This window comes from Aspergillus luchuensis, chromosome 1, assembly GCF_016861625.1.
Source record: "Aspergillus luchuensis IFO 4308 DNA, chromosome 1, nearly complete sequence".
NCBI lineage: Eukaryota > Fungi > Ascomycota > Eurotiomycetes > Eurotiales > Aspergillaceae > Aspergillus > Aspergillus luchuensis.
In genome coordinates this window covers 2173823-2194236 of record NC_054849.1, presented here as the reverse complement: position 1 = coordinate 2194236, position 20414 = coordinate 2173823, and the positions used below count along the sequence as shown (strand labels likewise).

Below are 20414 nucleotides of genomic sequence, written 5' to 3'. Positions count from 1 at the left end.
AAAGAAAAGAATGTCTGAGGGGAAGGTGGGAGATCCCGGAGGATGATAACAATACTGGGAAAAAGCACAGTCAGGGCCTGTCATGTGCCACAGCCTGATGCAGCGGCCGATAGAATTATAAGTACTTCAACTTGATGAATTATAGATAATTCGAGAGACTAATAACCACTTGAATATGATCTTCAAGATCTCGGAGCAATATATTCTCCTTTTGACCAGAATTGGCGATCCGACAGGCTCCTCTTCACATGTCCAAGTTGTATACATCTGAGTTCCCGACTGGGAAAGTAATCGGCGTTCATGCTGATGGAACCAGCCCGCGATCCAATCCCGGCCAATCGATCGATAAGAGCAACCCCAACGGCGCGTCTCACCGCCCAGGTTTCACCCCGGCAATTGCTATTCTCAAGCTAGACTACTACTGGCTCCTCATTCTGCACCTACTTATACAATCCTACAAACACTCTCACATCAGCCACCTCTCTCGAACAAGTGGCCCACCGATTTCTTCTAGACAAGCGCAGCGAATCTACCCTCCCACTTCATTAATCTACACAAACAACCGCATCCAAAATGTCCGAACCCGGCCCCGAATCAATCCCTACCAGCGCAGACCCGCGCAGCAAACGTCCCACCAAACGCCGCGCCGTGACAGCACTCGACGAACACGCCACGCAAATCGAGTCGCTTTTCCGCGACCCCACAAAAGAAATTAAGCTTCCGGACCCCTCCAAGCAACGAACCTCGACATCGCTACCGCCGCCGCCAGAGATTGTCGCCAACGTCCAGGGTTCCTCTGCTGGTGCGGGGTCGGGCGAGTTCCATGTTTACAAGGCGAGTCGGCGGAGGGAGTATGAGCGTCAGCGGCTGATGCAGAGCGAGGTCGACAAGGAGAAGGAAGATAAGGAGTGGGAGCAGAAGCGGGAGGAAGCGCGGAGGAAGGATGAAGAGAAGACGGAGAAGAATCGGAAGAAGAGGGAGAAGAGGAATGCGAAGAAGGGGAAGAAGGGTGGTAGTGGGGGTGGTGCGTCGAATGGGGGGGATAAGATGGCTGTTGACGAGACGGGGAAGAAGGTCGCGGGTGGTGCTGATGGGGATAAGAAGGACGGAACTGAGAATGGGGACGGGAATGGTCCTGAGGAGGTTGCTGAGGTTCCCGGAGTGATTATTCATGATGACTGAATGGAGAAGGGGGGTAGACTATATACGGGCTACGAAGGAACCCGGGCCTACGGAAGCTAGAGATTGTACGATATGAAGATACCCATTGTAATTTTTGGTCTAGGATATTCATACAAGAAGTCCAAATGGTAATCGTGCAGCATTATGTACGCAGTTTTATTTCGGTTCGTCTTAATTGATTTAATCATCTCCACCACCGACACCGAGACCGGCACCGGCCTGCTGAGCAGACTTGCCACTGCAGATATCGTCGACACGGAGGAGCAAGCATGCGGACTAGAGAGACAGTCAGTTTGAGTCGATATAGAGTAAGATGTGCTTGTGCTTACCTCGACAGCGGTCTTGATGCTCTGAAGCTTAACCGCCTCGGGCTCCCAGACGCCATACTCCTTCATGTCCACCAAGGCACCGGAGTCACCGTCCAGACCCCATGTGGTCTGGCCCTCAACGTGCTTGGCCCTCATGCGGGTGAGGACACGGATAGGGCTGGCACCGGCGTTCTGTGCCAATGTTCTGGGGATAACCTCCATGGCATCGGCAACAGCCTTGTAGGGCCATTGCTGGACACCCTCAATGGACTTGGCCAACTGGCTCAATCTGACAGACACGGCCATTTCAATGGCACCACCACCGGGGGAAAGACGGGGGTGGAAGATGACGTTCCGGGCGACGGCCATGGCGTCCTGGAGGTTCCGCTCGATCTCGTTGATGATGTCCTTGGAGGGGCCGCGGAGAAGGATAGTGCAAGCCTTGGGGTTCTGGCACTTTCTGAGGAAGGTGAAGTACTCGTCGCCAATCTTCTCGATCTCGAAAAGTCCGCACTGAGTTCCAATGTCGGACTCCTGGAGGTCGTCGACCCGGTTCACGATGGTCGCACCCGTGGCTCTGGCGATACGGTTGTTATCGGTCTTTCTCACACGGCGGAGGGCGGTAATGTTGGCCTTCACCAGGTAGTGCTGGGCAAGGTCTTGGAAGTGTTAGCAAGTCGAATGCCTGCAAATAGATAGTTCAATCCATACCTGAGACACCCTTCTCCGTAATGACAACGTCAGGCTTGAGGGCGATGATAGCATCGCACATGGCCTTAACCTGCTCCTCCTCAATCTGCAGGATACGGTTCCAGTCGTCCTCCTTGGTAATCTCGATGTTCGTCTGCGATTCACCCTTCTTGTATTCCAACGGGCAGTCGAGCAGCAGAACGCGGGGGTTCTCTATCCTTCTCCGCATCTTGGGGTGGGTGATGTCCTTGTTGACCATGACACCGTCGATAACCTCACTGTCCTCAATCTGACCACCGGGAATCTTCTCAACACGAGCGTACCGCTTGATGTCGACCTCCCGCTTTCCACCACCAGCATCGAAAGACACGGTCCGGACAGCCTTCAGGGCGAGGCTGCACATGAGCTCCGACCACCGGGAAACGAACTTCGTGCCGATGGACGACTGAATGAGGGTGTACATAGCCTTATCATCATCAATATCCACGGGTATCGAAACTTCCTCCACAATGGCAAGGGCGTCGGCCAGAGCACGCTTGAAAGCCGAGATGATGACAACGGGGTGAATGTTACGTTCGAGCTGGGGGAGGGCCTGAGCGAGCATCTCACCAGCTGGTACAGGTTAGCAATCATCTCTTTAGAATATCAAGTCCATCGTGCGATAAGCACAGTTCAGCCAGCACATACCCAGAATGATAACAGTCGTTGTTCCATCACCGACTTCCTCGTCCTGGGTCCGACTCAACTCGATCATGCTCTTCGCAGCGGGGTGCGACACCTCGATTTCTCTCAAGATAGCGTGTCCATCGTTCGTCAAAACAATACCGCCCATGGGGTCGAGAAGCATCTTCAACATAGCCTTGGGTCCCAGACATGACCGAATAATATCCGCGACACTGTAATGCCAGGCCCCGTGTCAGAAGTGCCGGAAGCGGGGAAGAGTGGGAGGGGATCAATCACGTACGTCTTCGCAGCAGCGATATTAGACAGCTGGGCTTTACGACCAACCTGTCTCTCACCAGCATTGGTGTCTAAAGAACCATGTTAGCAATCAGAAGCCAAGTTCCGGGCAGTTCCCCTCGATTGGGACATACTCATCACCACCACCGGTGCTTGCATGATGGCGGTGGTTTGTTGACTTGCGTCGGAAAAGGAAGAGAGAAATTCAAACGGTCCCTAGGAAAAGATGGAGTAAACTCCGGAGCCGATCGACAAGCGGTCAAAGATAGGGGCCTTTTTGCTCGTGGAGGGGAACTGGAGTTGTTTTGTTGCCCGCCGTCCCCATCAAATTTCCAGCGCACCTTTCGAAGTGGGATTGCGGACAAGAAGAGCTCACCGCCACCATTCTGCTTTGGGTCTAGTGCTATCCTTTTCCCCCTGATCTATCTACGGAGAGCATCATCGCATGCTATGGAATCGAATAGTTCGCGCCCTTTCTTCCTTTGGGTCTTAAAGAGTAATTCATATCATTCAAAAAATAAAAAGCTCATCTTGCACAGATGCTTCATAACGCCCGCTATCCAGGTATACCCTATAACCCATATCGCCAAACTCCTAAGAAAACAAACCCAAACTTTTCCCCAAAAGTTCAACGACACAACCCCGACGTTGGGAATCAGATCACTTCTTCAGGAGCTTGCTTAGCTTCTGAACACTCTTGCGTACCCGAAAACGCACATGAGCCCGCATATGCGTAATAAGAGACAAATTCCTCTTCCGAGGCTTCGAAGTGACCTTTCTGACCTCCTGCTTCTGGTCTCTGCTACCATGTGAACCAGACTCGGATAGGCGGAATCCAAACTCATTGACCCCCAAACCATGCAGACTGCATACACGGGTGCTGCCTGTCGAATAAGCGTTGAAACTATTCTCACCCGAAGTCGCATGATCAAAATGCCAGGTCCTCCGATCATAGTGCTGTCTGTTGCCAGTCCACTGTCGTGGAACCAGAGGCCAGGTAGTGTCGTCTGGTTCGCCGTCAAGCTGTACCGACTGGCGCCATTCGTGGACCTCATTCATCTCTTGGTCTGCTGAGAGTCGCGCCATCATGTTCTTGAACCAGGTTTGCGCGTAGGGATTAGGGTGTACAGGTCTGGGGTTAAGCCCGGAATCCGGATCCCGGTCGTGCAGTAGTTTGCGTATTCGTTCCAGCTGTATTTGACGCATGTTGTGTTGGAGATGCAGTGGTAGTTGTGCTAGGGCGACTTCGTCGAGTTCGTAGAGTACTTCCTCTTCGTCATCCATAGAGCGTCTGCGCTCTTGTGGTTCCCATACGTGATTGCTCGTCCAAGTGTCTGAACTGCTTCGCCAGAAATAGCTGGCATCTTGTGGACTTTGCTGCATTATGGTAGCCATGATGGGTCTGGTTTTTTGCTGACGTGGTGAGAGCACGCGCTGGGGATGGGGTTTTGGTCGGGGAAATGAGAGGCTGAGCAGTTGGTGAGATGGGGCCAAAAATATATGTACGCGATAGATGAATTCAGTGAGATAGATAAAGGCGACCGAGCTGATGAAACTTTGAGTCATTCAGCAAAATTGAGACGAATATGGCTCCTATTGACGTCAATTCAGTTTTTGGGAAGCGGATCATTCCCATGTCACCTTTACTGCTAAACGGGTCATTGCCTCCAGTAGCTTTTTAAAAGAACAGCTGCAATTGGTCATCTGGTCTGGGGGTACGATCATATTTGTTTGCTCGGACTAGTAATGGAATAAGGGAAACGCCGTATGCACCTTGAACGCGTTGTTGGTGCAGGGTCATTCACTGGCACGCTCCGTAAATAGGCCCGTGCCATCACATGGGTTAGAGCCTCTTTTTGAAGCCTTGCACTCGATAGGAGCATTGAATATTTCGGAGGGTTGATCTAAAGACTCGTCACATGTATAAAAAAAGACGGTGAGGGGAAGAAAGATTTGTATGGATTATAGAGTTGTGAGCGTCTATCCGGGTGCACGCACAATGATCAACATGCAGCTATCGTACAGCAAATATTAAAGTAAGTATAATAAGTACCCCAAACTTTCCAGGTGCACATGACCATTAGAATTCCCGACTTTCGCCGATGTCACAAACGTCAAATGCCCCGACCTCTGGATAGCCATACTTGGTGAGCGCCTCCTTCAATTTCTTTGGTGGCTCAAGGACATCTTCGTCTGTCAAGACCCAAGTTCCCCAATGAATAGCCATGGCTCTTTTGCATTTGGTATCCCGGAAAATTTGAACTGCATCATCAGGGTCTGCATGCATAGGGCTCATGAACCATCTGGGTGAGTAGGCGCCAATCGGGATCAATCCGAGGTCAAAAGGCCCCCGGAATTGACCAATTTGTTTAAACGCAGGACATGAGGGGAAATCGTACTCCGGAGCATGATCATCGGTACCGGCAGGAAGCATTGGCACATTCCGATATCCTGTGTCTCTATATGACAATCTTGGTTAGATAATTCAAGGCATCTCTTCGGCAGTTATACATACCCTGCAAACCACAGCTTCCGACCTCCAGCTTCAATGCCCCACGATGCCCACAGGGTCTTTGATCGATCAAACACACCTCGATTGCTTGTATGCTGCGAAGGCAAGCAGCTGATGCGAGCTGTGATGTTAGACTGGTTTGAACTCTGGCCCTCACCGGCACCGGCCTCGGTGACTGATTCATGCGAGGGTGAAAGAACAATGTCTCGCTCGTCCCACCAATCGAGCTCAGTCATTTTGTCTATCCCAATGCTGCTGAACCACGCCTTATTGCCAAGGGGTGCAAAGAAGTGACAATTGGGATGGCGTCGCGAGATTTCCATGACGGTTGGATGAGAGAGATGATCGTAATGGTTGTGGGAGATTACAACCGCATCGATAATTGGGATGTCCTCGATGCGGCATGGCATCTCAGTGAAGCGCTTTGGGCCCATGAAGGAGACCGGAGAGCAACGGTCTTCGAATACCGGGTCGAACAGAACTCGTAGGCCATTGGGAAATTCGACGTAGTAACAAGCATGGCCAAGCCATGTCGCCCGCAGACCAGATGTTTCCCGATCAGGCAGAAACTTGGGCTGCTGAACAGGCACTGTAGGAGGCGTGACATCCGGGAACTTGATTTTCCCCGTTATGATTCCCCTTCAATGCAGATGTCAGAATTGTATACTAAACTTCTAGGAAAGACTTGCAACTTACCCCCACATGCGAAGAGCGTTACCAACTGTCGGAGATTGCCATGAGCTGCAGGAATACATTAGTCACAAGATACTATCATTTTTTACGATAGCTACATATGACATACTCCCAGGGGTTTTGAAAGCCATTTTTGAGATGGTGAGCTTTCTCCTTAACATCCTCAGGTCCCTCAGAGGCTGGGGAGAGCACAACGGCTAGGGAGTAGAGGGCTGCCGACGTTGAAGCTGCGGAAGTAGCTTTGGTCATGTTGCGTCTCTGTGGGGATGACAATTTAGGTGCAGAATTGCTGCCCTGTCGGAAACAAGAGACGCCTCGCAGGAATGCTCGCATTGTCTTCAAGAATCGAGGGCGGGGAAGGTTTTATACGAAGCTTGGTGGCGGCTGCCTTGACAATGAAGATAAATGGGTACTCCCGCCCGTATATCTCAAAGAATATGATAACTCAACATGCTCTAGCCCATGTCAGACTTTGATTTAACGCAGTCCCCCTTTTGGTGAATAAAAAAAGAGGAACGGCGATGACGGTGTAAAGCCCGTTATCTCCGGGGCGGAGTGATGACATCGCCGATGTACTGCCTATCTCGTATAGGTTGTGTTGTGGCCTTTCATGAAGACATCTGGGGCTTAGACTACGTAGGTCTACGGACGCCTAATGTACGATAATCCAAGGTGTGATATTATTGGACTGGGATGCGTAGACAACGCAGCCAGGGTCATTCCTTTTAGAGGTCTTAGCACTCGAGGACTTCTCCATCTCCGATTGCCCGTGAAACCCCGAGTCGATCTCGGCCCGTCATAACTCCGACTCCCCGACAGGAACAATTGCGGACATGTGCTCAAGGAATCAGACAACTGTAGGTGGCGGTGCATGATTGTTCTTCTGTTGGCATGGACCCCAATGGACCATCAAGTACTCCAGGGCTGCCTTCGCCTGGCGATCTGATTGCGCAGCAACGGAAAGATGCCATCCAAGCAGCGGGGCAGCCTACAGGCGACGGAGGCCTTCTCTCCCAGCTAACCAACAATCCTTTCTTTACCGCAGTAAGTTCCTCAAGCTGTTGGAGCCATGTCTGCTGCAAACCCCAATCGCTAACAGGTAGTTGTACTCATAGGGATTTGGTCTTGCCGGTCTGGGGGCCGGAGTCAGTCTCGCACAAAAAGGCTTCCGCCATGGCGCCGCTCTCCTCCGTCGGCGCATGCTTGTCGACGTCGAAATCAGCATCAAGGACGACTCTTACCCGTGGTTCCTTCACTGGATGACACTATACCAACAATCGCAGCTTAATACGGCCCGCTCCGCTGCCAGCAGGTCTGGTTTCATGGAGTCCATACTACAGAGGCTGACCCCCGGGATGCGCCACCTCTCGATTCAAACGCAGAAAGTCGAGCACAGCAATGGGGCGATACATACACATTTCGCGCTGGTACCGGGACCCGGAAGGCATGTTTTGCGCTACAAGAACGCGTTCATCTTCGTCAACCGGATGCGAGAGTCCAAGTCCCAGGACCTACACACGGGCCGGCCGTGGGAGACCATCACTCTGACCACGCTTTATTCGCATCGACATGTCTTCGAGGACCTCTTCACTGAAGCGCATGCGTATGCGGCCAAATCTCACGAAGGCAAGACATCTATCTACAATAGCTGGGGCACCGAATGGAAGCTTTTTGGACAGCCGCGCCGGAAGCGTCCGTTGGAGTCGGTGGTTCTCGACGAAGGAGTCAAGGAGCGAATTGTCGAGGATGTGCAGGACTTCGTGGGCAGTGGCAAATGGTATCACGACCGAGGTATCCCCTACCGCCGCGGTTATCTCCTCTACGGGCCCCCGGGAACGGGTAAGAGTTCGTTCATCCAAGCCTTGGCGGGCGAATTGGACTACGATATTGCCATCTTGAACCTCAGCGAACGGGGACTGACGGATGATCGGCTGAATCACCTTCTGACAATTGTTCCGAACCGAACCCTGGTTTTGCTCGAGGATGTAGATGCTGCGTTCTCGAATCGCCGGACTCAAACGGACGAGGACGGTTATCGTGGAGCCAATGTTACATTCTCGGGTCTTCTGAATGCTCTGGATGGCGTTGCAAGCGCCGAGGAACGGATTATCTTCCTCACCACCAACCACGTCGAACGACTTGACGAGGCGCTAGTCCGACCGGGTCGCGTGGACATGACGGTGCGTCTGGGCGAAGTGACTCGCTATCAAGTCGGCTGTCTCTGGGACCGGTTCTACGGAGAGCTTGACCCGAGTGGCACCAATCGACAGGTCTTCCTCGACCGGCTACAAGAATTAGGGCTGATCGAGGACGAGAACGGCGTCAAGGCCGATCGGACGAAGAGCACCAGCGCTGCTGCTTTACAGGGCTTGTTCTTGTACAACAAGGGCAATATGGAGGGAGCGATTGCTATGGCCGAGGGGCTGACATTCCGTGTTCATGATGAGGGTATGTAGTATGAGCGATTAGACTGTATGATAGACTGTGCCATGTATATTATTGAGTGCCAGGGCATGTGAAATATGGCCAATGACATAGCATAACAAAATTCTACTCAAGCTGCTGTGAGGGTTTATGGGAGTCAAGTCACCCTGTTATCTCTATATCATCGGGGCTGTTCCCTTTTCGGTAACCGACTATGCTTCACCGATAGGTGATGTTTCGAGTAAACAGAGAAATAGAGCCCATCACCTTTCGTCACCGTACCCCGCGACCACTAACCAGTCACAGTTACTGATTATTAGCTTCAGCGCTTCTCTACGCCGAATCATGATCGTTGGCATGGTCCGAAGCGCCGGGCTGAGTTCAGCCACATCGTGCCCGCTGTCCGATCCAGCGAGATGTCGAGGCTAAGCGCCGACCCAAGCAATCAGGTTTCTCCCACTACGGTGCATATTCTTCACGCTACTGCAGCCTCTCTTGTTCGGACCCTTGCCGCCGTCGATGTATGCTTTGACCATTACGGATAGATCGGGGCCCGTGCCTGCCAGCTGGGCTTGATGTTGGTGGGCGTCTATACAGGTGAGCTTATATATCCGCAGTATACCACCGTTGTTCAAGACTCAAACGAAGCACCGTTGACCTTACCTTTCCTTTCTTAATTGAAGCAATAGATATTAGCTTCAAGGACGCAAGTCCCATTATCTTTACGTGACTAAGGAGCAAGTCCATCACCATGAGTCAGTTCCAACTCTTCCCATCACCCTCGGATAGCAGACCATCGAAGGAATTGCCAAGAGTACCGAAAAAGCCAGCCATAAAGACACAGACAGAGATGCGAGCCATGGAGGAGATACGTGACAAGAGTAGTCCGACAGAAGCTGTGATCTTCAAACTTATTCAGGATACCCATACCAGTATCAGACCGCCGCCAAAGGCCATGTCCAGGTCGAACCCAGTATCCATTCCAGACACAATACGAGAGCGTGAGACGTCCAAATCTCCTCTACGACATGACCGCCACAAGCGGTCGGCAGAGAGAGTTGGCTCTCCTTCACACTCGGTCAGATCTGCTTCACTCAAGAGCAGCTCACCCGCGGCAGCTCCGGTGGTGCCAATGAAATCTACATTCCCTCGATATAACTACGACCTTTCGATGAACCAGCAGCACTACTACCTGGAGCCTTCATTCAATTCTCACTGGGAACTATCCAGGTCTGAGACAGAGACACCACCTCCGGAGATAGATCGCGCCCTTGGACCTAAGACAGTTCCCGCCAGCGTGCTGAACTTTCCTGCCGGTGTGCTTGATCCAGTGGAGAGATATTCTACGCAGGAAGAGCTGCAGAGTCTATGGGAAATTGCCAACGGCCAACGCCCACAAAGCCTGCCTGGGACCTTTAATCTGTGTGTTGATCGGTATGTACATTCCTAAATTTACTATAGCAGATCTGACCCCTACAGGATCGACGCCAATACACTTACGTTCGGAGACCCCAAATCACCGTTCTATACACTGCGAGCTACTTCAGCAAACGACATATCGATCATCCGAAAAAACCCTTCTAAGCAGGACAGCAGTGTTCCCGTAATGAACCTAAAACTCGAAGACAAATCTCGCCGCCAGCCTCCCTGCGATGGCCTGGTTTCAATCCTCTTCCCGCGCCTCGCCGCCATCCTAGCCATAGACCAAGCCGCAGAGGTGGCAGAAGAGCTCCGCCTCTCACCCATAGAGGCGACCAAAGCAGAAGGAGAAGCACTCAAGCGAGTAGCGGCTCAGGAATCCTGCAGATTGCTATGGAACCAAGCGAAGCGAGTGTACGAGCTTCACCACCCCGCGCTGTGCAAGCAGCAGCCTCCCGCACTGGTTGGTGCTGCTGGCATTCCTTTGTCGCCAGTACGCTCGAAATATTCAGGCGTCCTACACATTACAGTTTCCAGTCTGTCCAAGGAGGGGGACTGCAGCCAACCACCCACCATTCTGGTTACTACCCCTCTGCCAGCCAACGCCGTTGAGACGGGTGCCATGGCGGCTACGCCTCGCACATCCACGCTCCCACTGACAGATGCCGATGAGCCTTTGGCGTCGTTGGATCTGAGGACTATGACATTGTCGCTAGCTACAGGGTCGATTGTGGCGACGATACCGTCGTTGTATGCTGTTGATTGCCTCGTTTCTGCGCTACTGACTGTGGCGGTGTCTGATGAGTCTACAAGGCCTGTTATTGAGGGACTTAAGGTTTATGACCAGGGGCCCTCGACTTCCCCCTTATCAACCCCTAGAGAGGAGATGATCACTGCCCTAGCAGAGCAGGAAGACGCCAAAGAAGGTAGCCAGCTGTGGTCAAAGGTAACATCGCAGCCCAAATCTGATAGTCGAAAGTGGTACCACTTTTGGAAACAAGGGCCCAAGAAGCCGAAGGCCCAAAAAGCCATTATAGAGGAGTTAGACATGGTCAAGTACGGGCGATACCAGGAAGGCTCACGGGAGGGCGAGGAGCTTCCGCGGATTACACGGGGATGTTTGCGGGTGTTGTTCTGGGGGTTCAATGTGGTAGTGCACGGGCTGACGATGGTTGTCAAGGGGATTGCTTGGATGGTGGTGAACCTGACTCGGTGTTGTGCCACTGATAGTCATATTTCGTAGGATGAGATGGATTATACACCTATGGTTTGGAGGAGATTGCATTCCTTGATGTCATGATACTCGCAGGGATTTCGTAGATGAAGTCAAGAGCCAAATTGTGATAAGAAATCCACTACCAGCCCCCGTCAACCGTTAGTAGAAAGTTAATTCGAACAGATGCTGATCGGGTAGAAGGGTATGGCAATGCCTGTTCAATAGGGGTTTGTTAATCTCATCACAACAGGTTAGTCATATCGCTAGTACTCTCTACTATCCACACTCAATCAATAACCCCAATTCTATATTCGCCAAACACTCTCCACGAACATGAAATCAAGCTAATAGATGTGATTTCTGGATAAAAACAACACGAACCAGAAAACACCAGTACTATTCGAAACATACCTTCTTCCCACCCGTACCGTGTCATCAAAAGTCAACATGATACATTCATACATACCCAACTCACATTCCAAACAAAACCTTCCACCACTCCATCGATCATTCGACACACAATTTTTCCCCGATATCATTGCCTCAGGACTGGAATTCAAGGGATGTTGCCGCCCTTATAACCTACCCACCTACTTAATAATCAATACTCCGTGTCTAATAAAATGTCTTAGATATATAGAGAGAGTATGAGACACGACAACTTCACCTACTATCTAGTATCTCAACGACCAACGACCAACGACCAACGACCAACTCGACACCAAGATTACTTACTGAAGAACTATTACGACTACATCAAGATGCATAAACTACTCTTCTTATCCACCCTCTCCCTTGCGGCAGCTACGTCTACCACTACTAATGGGGACTTGGGGTATTTGCAATGTGCTGTATGTATATATTCCCATCACCAACCATTACTACCTAACCCATCCTCCCCTCTTACGTACAATAATTCTTAAAAAAACTACTGGGACTAATGAATAAATGAATGAATGAATGAACGATAGTCCTCCATCGCAGAAACCTACCCCCGCAGCGCAGATTGCACCTCCCCCTCAGTACTAGACTGCTTCTGTAACGCACCGTTTGATCCGTCCTCGCTGGATCGGAAGACTTTGGAGAGTTGTGCGAGTGAGGGTGTTTGTACGTCTATTTTCTCCCTCCACCCCTTTATGTTCTGTGAATAAAAAGAAAATATGGAGAATAATGCTAATCAGAGATGATGATAGCACCATCCAACATCCCCGACTACGTATGCAGCGATACCGATGTCCCCATTGACGCTCGCAAGGGCAGTAGTCCCATGATGCGGGTTGATACAACCAGCTCTGTTGCCAGTACAGATGGCAATGGCAACGGAAATGGCAATGGGAATGGCAACGGCAATGGGAATGGCAATGGAAACGGTAATGGCAATGGGAATGGCAACGGCAATGGGAATGGTAATGGGAATGGAAATGGCAACGGCAACAGCGGCAACATATTCACACCCAAACACACCAACTACAAAGCCTCAAAGCGCGCATACGCACCATCCACCCCTGACCCCAACGCCGACACAACCACCACCACCCAAGACGAGTCCTCAGACTCCACCCCAGAAGACCGCATCGAAGCGACCACCAAAACCAAAACCGAAACCAAGACCTCAGAAGCGCGCATCGAAGCACCAGCGACCATAACCGACCATCACGGGGTGCACATGACAGACGCCACGAACCCAAACGTAGTATACAAAATGTACACGGAGACAGTGACGGACTGTGCGTGTGAGCATGCAACCGCCACTGGCGATGTTGCGCATGCCTCGGAGTTGAGAATGGAGAGTGGAACTGCCGCTACCGCTACTGCTACTGCTGCTGCTGCTACCGGCACGTCAGCAAGGCTGTTTGGAACGCAGGCGGCGGAGACATCAGGGGCGGTGGTGTCGTCGTCATCGGTGGTGATGTCGATGCCTAGTGGGGTGGATGCGAGTCGGGTTGATGGGGTGAATAGTGTCAATAATGGGACTGGGGCGTTGTTTGAGGGCGGTGCGAGTAGGGTAGGAGGAGTTGGGGGTTTGTTGATGGGGGTTGTGGTGGGGGTTGTGGGGGTGGGTTTGGTTCTTTGATCTGTCTATTTCATGAAAATGGACTTGTTGGGGGGAGTAAAGATGGGAAAGGGGAGGTGGATTATGTTATGAGTATGAGTATGATATGTGTAGTATGTATGATTGAGTATAGTTTAGTATAGTCTCTCTCTCTCTCTTTATATCTGAATTGAAGTTTGATATTGTCAAGAACACGAACTCCTCACTACCATACTGCTTATCTATCTATCACGCATGAATCGCCTGCTGCACCTTTGGATACAACTGCACCAAGCGATAATACATCTCGGAATGATCATGTACCAGGACCTGCGGATCCCACGCCATAGCAGCAAAGATCGTTTCAATGCCACTACTCACCGGTGTCATAAAGATCTGACAGATCTGCAATCCAATGACAAACGCAAACGCCATAATGACCGCCGTGAAATCGCCTCCTTGGTTATACCCCGGGTTCGTGAACTGGAGGTATAGATATGCCAGTAGCGCACACACGTACGACACGAACACCGACCCCATCGTTATCACCGGTCCCACCAGACAATCATTGACCAGTGCATCCACGCCACGGTCCTTCATCATCTTCCACGTATCCTTAGCAGAGGGGATATATGCTTTCCCGTACAGGGCGATATGGCAGAAAGCGTAGCGGTTAAAGAACGTAACGAGCCAATCGAGCAAGGAGATGAAACAGCCTAGGACCCAGAATCCAATGCTACCGATAATGCTGCCCTGGGCGGCTTCTTGCTGCTGGGCGATGGAGCACGCCTGTCGGAGCATTTGGATAACGGCGAGGATGAGCGAGCCGAAACTGATGCTGCCGAAGGAGTAGGTGGTGGCGCGCCGGAAGGCGCCGCGTGTTGCACCGTGCGGCATGCCCTGGGGTGAGTTGGCGAAGAAGTACCAGGAGCCGTAAACGCCTGCGATGGTGGTGTGCACGGTGTTCTTAAGCCATTCGCTGAACCAGTACATAGCGAAGGTGACGTAGACGACTAGACCAATGACGCGGGCGGTGCTGCAGCCGCCGGAGCCGTTGGGGCAGGCCGGGTTGACGCCGGTGCTATCGGGCTCGTAGGCGACGTAGATGGAGACGAGCGTAACGGAGAACCAGGCGGCGAATGCAACGGCCACTAAGCCGCCAATGGTGCTCACCAGGAACATGTGGCCGTATTGGCGGGAGACATCTATGGAGACCTCCATCATGTAGGCTGTGAAGGGGATTCGAGGGATCCAGCTAATGAAGCAGACGATAGCGAAGACGCCGAAGATGAGGAAGACGATACCGCCACCGTATTGCCCGCGGACGATGTAGTAGATGCCAGTCGCGAGGGCAAAGACGATGTTCAGGATGCCCGTGACCCAGATGAAGAGCTTGGAGAAGTACCGCGCACCGAGAAAGTAGGCATACGAGAAGGCGAGGGCCACGCAGAGGACGAAGATGAAGAGCACGAGGGTGTTGGTGTTGAGGGAGAAGTCGTTAGTTGCATCGTAGATGCCGCCGCCACTGAAGCCTTTGTATTTCGCATAGCGATGGATGGTCACGCCGGACACGGCCACGTAGCCGAGGAACACGGCGATGAACTGCCAGCAATTTAGTGGTGAAGCTTTATAGAGATTGAGGAGTATCCTACTAGAAGTCCCGCCCAGATGTCATTGTATTTGGGTCGCTCGACTTGGAAAGCTTCGTCAAACCCATATACGGCTTGGTTGTAGGTTGGTGGAGGTCCCTGAGGGGGTCCCTGAGGAGGTTTCGGTTCAGGTCCTCGATAATCGCCGCCATTGTGTTGGTTGGGTGCTGGCTGGGGAGCTTGGTTGTAGTTGTAGTAGGCATATTGTTGTTGTTGCTGCTGCTGCGGTGGCTGAGGCTGAGGCTGATCGCCAAAGCTCTGGTTAGCATTGTAATAGCTGGATGCCTGGCCACTCATGATTGTTGCGTGCTGTAGATGCAGAAAAGGAGAGATTCGGAGGTGAAAAACACCTCATTATCTCGAGAGAAAGTCAACGTCACAATCCGGGCAGGAGAGGGTTGCACTGCAGCTCGAGCGCGTCATCGAGGCGGGATCGACCGGCCGCTGTGTTGGCTCCCCACGGATCCTCAAACTTAATTCCTCTCCCTGAAGTCACGTCAAATGAATGTAAATAATGAAACATTAGAAAAATGGAAAATATGTGAATCAATGCCACTCATATATCTAAGCTAATATGCAGTATGTACATGTAACATCGTCAGGCATGTCGTCAGTCCATCCGGCCTGCGCCCTGAAACCCGCGAGTCTATTAAGATTAAGAGGTCGCAGAGTACAAATAGATAGTCCGGACCAGGTAAACGGTGGACTGACCGGTTTCAAATACAATAAAGCTGCTTGGGGGTATCAATAAAAGCCAACCATCACTCCTCAGCTCCTACCGAAATGCATGGTTCCGCATGTGTCGCCACGAATCCCCGATCTTGCGCTCGATACCTGGGATAGGTGTTCGTGATCGTCCTGGCCACTCGTCTGTCGCTGCCTGGATCTGCCCTTTGTTCCATGCCCGCGAGCGCCGCATGTTCTCGTGTCGAACTGCTGCCCGTCGCGCGGCGCGCAGCTCGTCGATGCGGCCTTGTCCAACCCGATGTCGTCGCACAAAACAGTCGTCCATCAGAGTATTGGCGTCCAGCAGCTTCTTCGGCACTGTCTGCACCACCTGGAATACCTCCATTGGATCCGATACCGCCATGATCTCTCGCTCGCACGACTTGAAGATGGCCAGTGACACGCGGAAAAACGTCTTGGACCCTTCGTAGAAGAACACATCCCACACCCGCAGTGTGGTCTCCAGGGGCAACGTCCCGATGAACACCGACATCAGCCAGTTCGTCAGCCCGAGCGTTATGTCCGGCAGACGCGACGTCACCGTCAGCGCGGGCGCCCGCGAGCCGCCACCGAGCCCGCCAGCGATTTTGTTGTACACATGTGGCGACGTCTCCTTGAGCAGCACCATGAGAATCCACAGGTCGATGTTAGCGCCCTCCAAGCTGATCTCGTGCGTGCTTGGGAGGTACACCGAGCTGATAATGTGCAGCATCCAAAATGCCTTCTCTTCCGGCATGAACAGCAGCAGCAACCCCGTGATGAAGTTTAGCGACTGCGTATATCCGATCTGGGGGTTGTGCACGGCGAATGCATACAGCACGCGCCGGAGCGACTGGATCATCTCTGTCTCAACCGTCACGGACTCGTGTTTCGGGTTGCTGCTTCCAGCGCCAGCGCTGGAGCCTCCGTACTGTTCGACCGATTCAGGTTTGAAGTGGATGTTATCCGGGAACGTCCGATGTAAGTCGCGTTCAATGTGTTCCTTGTCGTCGTTGCTTGGGGAATCCATGGCCTGCCGGACAAGCTGGTCGTAGAGCCCGGGATTCCGGTTCAGATGCTCATACCCGCCAGCGTAGAAGAACCAGGCGGCTCCTCGATACTCCGATGGAATTCCCTTGCGCACAAACTTTTTGACTTTGTTTGATTTTGGCGGGAAGGAGATCGGATCTGTGATCGGCAGCCGATGTTGGCGGAGCAGTTCCACCCACTTGATTCGCTGGGTCGCGGCAAAGTCGGAGTATGAGCTGTTCCAAGCCTCCCACTGGGCAAGCGTCACATGATGGGTAGCCTTTCGGAACCCGTAGCGATCGCGCGAGTCCGTTCCCAACAGGAGGGGCGGAGGCACCACCCCGGGCAGCACGACCTTTCTTTCTTGACGCTCGACCCCGGGAGATTTTAATGGTGTCTCAACGGGTGGCTCTTCATGTGGGACTTCCTCCCCCTCATGGCGATCGCTTAGTGCCCCCCGTACAGGGGCACTCAGCTCAGGGAGCGGTGGTACAGGCGGAAGATCCTCAGTAGGATCCAGATCGGGCGAATGCTCATCGGAAGTGTGACCATCATCGAGCGTATATTCCGTGGGCGGACACGGGCTCCACGGTCTTACTTTCTCGTCGTCATATATATCTGGCGTTCCAGGTTCCTCCGTCACATCACTGAAACCGTCGAGGTACATGGAAATGGCATCTTCCACACTCATTCCCCCATCTTTTTCACAAGGTCCATCGGGCGTGTCAGGAGACAGGTCGGTAATCGAACTACTCTTGGTGAGAACACTACTGCGCTCAGTTCCGCTGGCTTGCTCAATGCTGGATCGCGATGTCATGGCGGAGTTGACACTAGATCGCAGTGCATCATCTCCATGTGCGTCTGCATAGCTCCCCGGAGGCGCGACGCGCGGCAATGCCAATCCATACGCATCATCTGGGTACCGTTCTCGTGACCGAGGGGGCCGTTGGCGTCGATTGTGCAATTTGGAGGTAGACATGGAGATGCGCAATCCTGGTGCGCCTGGCGGAAGCTTCCGAGGCGGTGGGCGATCGAATTCAGTCTCTCTGGAAGGATATCCCCCACGACGACCTGGTGATACCGGGAATGTTGGCGTACGGAGGGCGGGCTTGCGGGGGACGAAATAGTCATCATCTCTGGGTTGAGGCGAAGGGGAGCGCCATGATGAATCGGCAGCAGCCACCTGTGCAGGGTGCAGTCGCGGGGAAGGCACGGGGGGTCGCTGAGAGGGAGGAGGGCGAACGCCGTCGGCGGTCGAGGGGCGTGGAAAGGGAGGATTAAGTCTCAACGGATCTAGGCGGGGAGGGTTCGGGATCCTGCGTCGGCTGGGGATATCATGCGCGCCTGCAAGGGGCGGATATCGAAAGTCTCCATTTCCTGTGACCATGGCCACGAGATGATAGATCCCAGTTCCCGCTGGACATTGGTCGGTGAGTGTAGAATGGAAAGACGCAGTCGGGGACTGGTTTCAGGGGCGGGCGGGCAAGCGATAGTTGATAAGGATGGGTGAAGAGGCAAAGGGAGGCGAGTTGAAGAGGAGGAAAAAGCAACGAGAATAGAGTAAGCGCGTAGAGAAAGACTGCAGGGGCAGTGGTGAACGAGTGAAGAGACCGGTCAAGCGGTCGAGCTGCCCCGTCAGGCGCGAAGTGAAACGAGCGGATGGAAAAGAAAAGTGCAGGCCAAGTTAATAGTCGCCCCGGCAGCGCGCGATGCAACAGTCCATCAACCGAGTCTCACGAACCTGCCAGAGGATCAATCCGAGACTTCATCTCACGACGTAAAACAAGAGCGAGAGAGAGAGGGTCAGAAAAAGAGGAGGTGGACGACGACGACGAAGAATAAAAAGCGAGAGCCGAAAGGGAAAAGGGGAAAATCGCAGCGGGCCTCGATCGAGTTTAGCGCGTACGATTTCCAGCGAAGTCGTGAAGTTGAAAATTAAAATCCATCCGGTTATTACGGACCCTGTCCGGTAAGCTAAACGCCTTGCCGTGCTAATTTCACAGCTAATTTCAGGTACCGTATTCTGATTACAACTGGTTTGGTTTTTTTACTTGGTACACGATGGGTTTCAGTCTGACGCCAGGATGAGATCAGTCTCACCAACGGCGTTTGAGGTTGATGATTCTGTATATGTCTAGTGCAATCAGTCGAGGCACTTGCGGATGACCTCGGGAATGTAGTGACATGTAGAAAAAGTACGCCAATGCAGCCTGTAGACTTCACAATGGCTTTGCATTCCTCTTCACCCCGAGACGGGGTTACACAACGGTTGCAGGGGCGATCTCAAAGAAGTCAGGCAGTCTCAACAACATCCCATCTATCTATCATCTACAAGGTGCCTATTTCGTCGCCTTGTTGCATAGTACTTTTCAATCATGATAGGTCACTCCTACATACATGTGTCTCCATAGAAGCTGCATCCGCGGTGACGTTATGTATGGGGAGACGCTGGACATTTCTGTCTCTTGAGCTGCGCCAACCACATCCCTCGCAGTTTGCAGTTGGGAGGGTCCGCCCCGAGCCGTCTGGAGACCGGCTGGGTGCATTGCATATCTACCGTTGGATGAAGAAGCGATCGTCCAGACAGGTTGCCTGGATGGCGATAACTGTTGATGATGCTCATTTCCCAACTGCCAGATAACTCCAGCAGATTATTCCCAGTGGTGGGAATTATGACGACGAACGTTGGCAACTTCCTTGGTATGGAAAGCGAAAAACCGGTTTGACACAATACGAACGTACCGGGCGGAGTCGGTTTCAGCTGCCCCTAGTCGGGTCCCACCCGCCGAAGCGCCAAGGTTCGATTCGCTCGACAGCTGCTTGCCCTTTTTGATAGTCTGTTGTTGAACAAACTGTTTTATCCCTTCTGGCCCTCTGGTTTGAGGCCCACCTAGGTTTGTTTGCCCTTCCCGAACCAAGACCGGATGCTATCTTTCCGATCTTCCCCTCTCCTCCCCTCCCCCCAAATTGATGTCGAGCACGATGATTATTAACCGCCATCGCTGAGTGAGCTTGAACAGCATTACTCCGTCACATGATTCTGGCGGGGATCGATCGTCCCGTGATGCTGCCGTGCCCCACCACTTCCTACTGCTTCGGGAACTTTTCCCTAAACCCAATTTGATTAAGTTTGATGCTTCAAGGCACCATGGATAATATCGCTTCACTCTATTCTCTACTACCGAAAGGCAACCAGATTTGGTGCCATTGGCCGCTGTCGAATCATTCGGGTCATATCTGATGTATCGCTTATCATCTGCAAGTTAGGTCTCATTCTTATGATATGAGTCGCTGGGGTGGATATCTCGCATGCATGGCTTAACTTAGTTCACCAAAATTTGGACTGTCAGAAACTCTAAAGCTAGATAGCATCCCTTGAGCGAGATTGCGCTGTCCCGGAAATCCGATGTACCTCAGCTCCGCCGCTTCGTCCTTATATGGAGCAACATGCAAAAGCGAAATTGATTCTATTAATACGAACGGAACCCAAGGATGCGCTTGATGATCCCTTATCGGAAATCAGCACCGCAATTCCTAGTGCGCCCACTTTGGGATAATGCCGCCAACTGGTGGGTCTCCTGCGCGTCATGGCGAT

The 20414-nt window shown here is 52.4% G+C and overlaps 9 protein-coding genes across 9 annotated transcripts; 4 read left to right on the top strand and 5 right to left on the bottom strand.

Moving 5' to 3' along the window:
• Window positions 1-573: 573 nt before the first annotated feature.
• Window positions 574-1182, top strand: AKAW2_10761A (PRKRIP1 family protein; the record flags this gene model as incomplete). Its single annotated transcript, XM_041690779.1, has 1 exon — window positions 574-1182. One exon carries the CDS (start codon window positions 574-576, stop codon window positions 1180-1182), a length of 609 nt encoding a protein of 202 aa, XP_041537481.1.
• A 180-nt stretch (window positions 1183-1362) lies between these two features.
• CCT3 (chaperonin-containing T-complex subunit CCT3) lies at window positions 1363-3299 on the bottom strand (the record flags this gene model as incomplete). Its single annotated transcript, XM_041690768.1, has 6 exons — window positions 1363-1458; window positions 1512-2149; window positions 2202-2792; window positions 2868-3076; window positions 3145-3211; window positions 3275-3299. The coding sequence occupies 6 exons, from the start codon at window positions 3297-3299 to the stop codon at window positions 1363-1365; spliced, it is 1626 nt and encodes a 541-aa protein (XP_041537480.1).
• Window positions 3300-3800: 501 nt separating this feature from the next.
• On the bottom strand, window positions 3801-4706 carry AKAW2_10759S (uncharacterized protein; the record flags this gene model as incomplete). Its single annotated transcript, XM_041690756.1, has 1 exon — window positions 3801-4706. One exon carries the CDS (start codon window positions 4704-4706, stop codon window positions 3801-3803), a length of 906 nt encoding a protein of 301 aa, XP_041537479.1.
• Window positions 4707-5220: 514 nt separating this feature from the next.
• Window positions 5221-6594, bottom strand: AKAW2_10758S (putative Zn-dependent hydrolase/oxidoreductase family protein; the record flags this gene model as incomplete). Its single annotated transcript, XM_041690745.1, has 4 exons — window positions 5221-5599; window positions 5656-6291; window positions 6349-6393; window positions 6455-6594. The coding sequence occupies 4 exons, from the start codon at window positions 6592-6594 to the stop codon at window positions 5221-5223; spliced, it is 1200 nt and encodes a 399-aa protein (XP_041537478.1).
• Window positions 6595-7236: 642 nt separating this feature from the next.
• On the top strand, window positions 7237-8801 carry AKAW2_10757A (bifunctional AAA family ATPase chaperone/translocase BCS1; the record flags this gene model as incomplete). Its single annotated transcript, XM_041690734.1, has 2 exons — window positions 7237-7389; window positions 7461-8801. 2 exons carry the CDS (start codon window positions 7237-7239, stop codon window positions 8799-8801), a joined length of 1494 nt encoding a protein of 497 aa, XP_041537477.1.
• Window positions 8802-9520: 719 nt separating this feature from the next.
• Window positions 9521-11431, top strand: AKAW2_10756A (uncharacterized protein; the record flags this gene model as incomplete). Its single annotated transcript, XM_041690723.1, has 2 exons — window positions 9521-10203; window positions 10249-11431. 2 exons carry the CDS (start codon window positions 9521-9523, stop codon window positions 11429-11431), a joined length of 1866 nt encoding a protein of 621 aa, XP_041537476.1.
• Window positions 11432-12165: 734 nt separating this feature from the next.
• AKAW2_10755A (extracellular serine rich protein) lies at window positions 12166-13478 on the top strand (the record flags this gene model as incomplete). The annotated part of the gene is made up of 3 exons (XM_041690712.1): window positions 12166-12255; window positions 12376-12511; window positions 12598-13478. 3 exons carry the CDS (start codon window positions 12166-12168, stop codon window positions 13476-13478), a joined length of 1107 nt encoding a protein of 368 aa, XP_041537475.1.
• A 207-nt stretch (window positions 13479-13685) lies between these two features.
• PNS1 (choline transporter-like family protein) lies at window positions 13686-15382 on the bottom strand (the record flags this gene model as incomplete). The annotated part of the gene is made up of 2 exons (XM_041690701.1): window positions 13686-15038; window positions 15089-15382. The coding sequence occupies 2 exons, from the start codon at window positions 15380-15382 to the stop codon at window positions 13686-13688; spliced, it is 1647 nt and encodes a 548-aa protein (XP_041537474.1).
• A 478-nt stretch (window positions 15383-15860) lies between these two features.
• Window positions 15861-18206, bottom strand: AKAW2_10753S (putative GTPase activating protein (Gyp3); the record flags this gene model as incomplete). The annotated part of the gene is made up of 1 exon (XM_041690690.1): window positions 15861-18206. One exon carries the CDS (start codon window positions 18204-18206, stop codon window positions 15861-15863), a length of 2346 nt encoding a protein of 781 aa, XP_041537473.1.
• Between the last annotated feature and the right edge of the window lie 2208 nt (window positions 18207-20414).